General features: G+C 37.9%; 3 protein-coding genes across 3 annotated transcripts; 1 reads left to right on the plus strand and 2 right to left on the minus strand.

Annotated features, from left to right (window-relative positions):
- Positions 1-255: 255 nt before the first annotated feature.
- JH06_5109 (hypothetical protein) lies at positions 256-762 on the minus strand (the record flags this gene model as incomplete). The annotated part of the gene is made up of 3 exons (XM_014669455.1): positions 256-367; positions 398-567; positions 598-762. 3 exons carry the CDS (start codon positions 760-762, stop codon positions 256-258), a joined length of 447 nt encoding a protein of 148 aa, XP_014524941.1.
- A 138-nt stretch (positions 763-900) lies between these two features.
- On the minus strand, positions 901-2,026 carry JH06_5110 (50S ribosomal protein L4; the record flags this gene model as incomplete). Its single annotated transcript, XM_014669456.1, has 9 exons — positions 901-999; positions 1,030-1,256; positions 1,287-1,363; positions 1,394-1,456; positions 1,488-1,540; positions 1,571-1,728; positions 1,759-1,865; positions 1,901-1,953; positions 1,985-2,026. The coding sequence occupies 9 exons, from the start codon at positions 2,024-2,026 to the stop codon at positions 901-903; spliced, it is 879 nt and encodes a 292-aa protein (XP_014524942.1).
- A 127-nt stretch (positions 2,027-2,153) lies between these two features.
- On the plus strand, positions 2,154-3,488 carry JH06_5111 (26S proteasome non-ATPase regulatory subunit 6; the record flags this gene model as incomplete). The annotated part of the gene is made up of 6 exons (XM_014669457.1): positions 2,154-2,191; positions 2,223-2,520; positions 2,550-2,771; positions 2,801-3,125; positions 3,187-3,335; positions 3,366-3,488. 6 exons carry the CDS (start codon positions 2,154-2,156, stop codon positions 3,486-3,488), a joined length of 1,155 nt encoding a protein of 384 aa, XP_014524943.1.
- Between the last annotated feature and the right edge of the window lie 148 nt (positions 3,489-3,636).

Below are 3,636 nucleotides of genomic sequence, written 5' to 3' on the forward strand. Positions count from 1 at the left end.
TTGCCTTGTGTAGTGTAAGATTATACAAATGCATTTCGGAAATCAAAGAGCTTTGAACAGAGAGTTGAGAGAAAGCAGAATCCCCGTGGGACAAGTTTAAAACGAGATAATGATTTATTTACAACTGCTATTACCAAAGTTGTTATACGAAAACAATGGATAACATAGAAAATATTGAAAATAGTACTAAAGAGAGTTCAGAATGGTATTCGAGATTGTAACCGTATTCTTACTGTTTTGACTGTTCACCCACACCTAATTGTGATCATTTTGTTGCACATGTACAAATCCATTGACTCCGATAGCACATTCATAGGGAATTTGTGATCCAATTGTCTGAAGAATATCACATGTTGGTTCCAATAATCTAAGAGTAAGTATAGGAACAAAATACCACTTTCGAGCTTGTGTACAACTCACTTTAAACACATATCCAGCAGATAATTGTCCAAATAGGGATGAGCCATTCACCCACTCTGATCGAGGTCCACCTGAAACGATGCAAGTCAAATCTGCTTGCATTCCCGGAAAAGTCTGCAAAACACGACAGTAAACCAAATCTCCAGGCTACATATAAGACAAAAAGATAATTCGAACCTTGAGATAAGGATGGTTTCGTTTGGTTGCTCCTTCAAATGCTACAACATTCAAACGACCTGTATACGATGAATTGATGTCCACTTCATATTCCTCTGCAAATCGTTGTGTAATCACACCAATCACACAATCATCTCTTTGAGGTGTATAGACTAGTAGTAACATTACTCATATTGACAAAAACATTTCATTTGGTAGTAAACAACGATTCACCTGCCAATAAGGTTCTATATTAAGATAGTGATCGCGGGAATTCTATCCTATTGTCCATTCTTCTGTATAGAAACAACAAATATCCCTAAATTAAATACTCCCGTCATCCAACCGCTCTGTAAGGCACTTCACAGCATCTTTGCTAAGAATCAGTTTTTTCCGCTTTAGAATGTCATATACATTGGCTCCCTACTCTCAATACCATCCAAAGATACATACAAGTTGAGGAAGATATAACACACGAGGAATATTACGTGCTGACAACTCAAAATTCGAATTCTTAGTTTCTCCATCAATAATAGTGACTAAATCGTCGCCAACAATCTTCTTAATGACTGAATCCACAGCTCCTGTTTTGATAACGTCCACTGAACATGAATCAACAATAATCAAATTCTGTTCCTGCCACTTCAGTGAAAGAGCAGTACGCAAACCTAAGGCTCTCACTAGGTGTGATATTGACAATCCAGTTATACCTTTGAACGGAAGAGGGTAATAGTAATCGCGAGGTCGAGGTCCCATGGGTTTGTATCCTCCTCTCATCTGGGGTGCTCTATAACTGAATCAAATCCAGTGATTCCACCTCTTCTGACCTTGACGAGCCATACCTGTTCCCTTTTGACGGAAAGGTTTACGATTGGAGCCACTATTAATAAATAGCATTGATAACAATAAACCTCACTTCTGATAGAGTCTTCACACAGTGAGATCCTTGACGTCTTTTCGCCAACTACATGTCAAACTATGCTCCTTTATATACCTGCCAAACTACAACACGATGGAGAATATCTTCACGTATAGGCATACCGAAAACACGATTATTGAGCGTGATGACTTCATCAGTTTTATCTCCCGTTGCAATACTGTATACAGGGAGTTCTTTGACACGAATCTTAAAAGGATCAAGGAGTGGAACTTCTATTCGTCAACAAACGGAACGATGTTTACCTTCCTTTGGGGCAAAGATTGTAGGATCTTCAATTTGCAGATTGGATGGAATATCAAGATCCTTCAACAAGGGATTCTCTTTGTACTCCTTTTCGGTGTTGATATAACTAAGTGATTACGATCAAGCAGTATTCAAAGATACAAGGATCTCGAAAACACTGGTTCCTGGAAAGGAAACATGCGACATAACGATTTCTACAACATTATTATCAAATACAACAATTACAGGGAAACTTCGTGTCACAGACGTAACAAACCTCGAAAGCATGGTCCCAGCTTACCCTAAATAGTATTTGAGATGAGCAACTCATAACATGAAATAGTATTGATTTTAGTCATGTCAGAAAACAGTGTGATTTTCAACTCTCGTCATAAAGACGGATAGAATTGATACAATGGTTGCAGAAGAATTACCCGAAGGTGCATGGGATCCGTAGAAGTTAGTAACATGAGTTGATTCTTAGGTATGAAAGGGAGAAGAAGAGAGGTGAAATAATGGCAATATCAATGTTGTCATTCCAAATGACACTCAGCAAGAATGACGTATCAATCCAGAACACATTACTTCAAAGAATCAAAGAACGTAATATGGCACCCTATTATCTTGAAGTATGCAATTACTTCGAGTATACGATGGATACCACACTGTACAATGCGATGAAAGCTGTGAATGATTCAGTGATCAATCAAAAGAAGGAGGCGATTGCATTGAAGAAGGACAATGGAAGTGATGATGATGTTTTGGACTTGCTGATTAGTCTGGTTGGTTTTCTATCCTCCGTTAACTCTAGGCTCATTACTACTATGAAATTGGAGATAAGAACAATGCAATTGAATCATACACGGCATGTCTTAATTACAAGATGTCGAATACATTAAAGATGGATCTATGGATGGACATGTTAGATGTCTATTTATTTCATCAGAGTACAGCAGAATATAACGAAGCTCTCAAAACGGTAAAGAAGATGACGGATGAATCTGGTGACTGGGAGCATCGAAACCGTCTTAATGTAGTCACTTGAGATTAGATTGATTATAGATCTATCTGGGAGTAAAGTTGATGATCGAGAAGGATTTTGCCAAAGTTGCAGAATTGTATTCAACTGCTGTACCTACATTCACATCCTTCTCAGTCTTCTCGTTCAACGATCTCGTGAAATATGCAGTGATCACGGGTATTATGTATTTACCTCGACCTGTGTTAAAAAGTCGATTAGTGAGCCAGTCCGATGTCGAAATTGCTCTTATGGAGATGCCGACTCTTCAATCATTACTTCTGTCCTTTGATGAATGTCGATATCATGATTTCTTTGTTAGCTTGCTCCAGCTGGAAGGAATTCTGAAATCTGATCCATATCTCCGTGGTAGTGTCTCCTTGATTATCGATGTATTGAGATTGAAAGCCTATCAACAGTTCTTGGATAGTTTCAAATCGTGAGGATTGGGACATGAATGCGATACGTAGATGTACACTTCAATCTATGGCGGATAGTTTCGGAGTATCCACTTCGTTTATCAACAGTGAGTTATCTCGCTTCATTTCAGAAGGACAGATTCATGCAAAGATTGATAGAGTTGGTATTGTGCTCAAGAATAATGGATAGCTGAATAACACTGTGGAGACGATGTCAATTACTTCACTGAACTCCCTCTATGATCAGATTCTTTCTAAGGGATCAGTTCTTACAAGTCACATTCAAAGTGTTACTAAGACAGTGGATGTATAATTCGAGTTGTTTGTTGTTAACTACTCACCAATATTTAGACTATGAATGATTCCTATATTTCATTAGATAGATAATTGAGGTTTGAAGAAAAGGGTTGAATGAAATTGGTTTGAGACTGATTTATAGAGAGTTTGATTGTGTATGAAAC

This window comes from Blastocystis sp. subtype 4, assembly GCF_000743755.1.
Source record: "Blastocystis sp. subtype 4 strain WR1 chromosome Unknown seqid_0551, whole genome shotgun sequence".
In the NCBI taxonomy this organism is placed as follows: domain Eukaryota; class Bigyra; order Opalinata; family Blastocystidae; genus Blastocystis; species Blastocystis sp. subtype 4.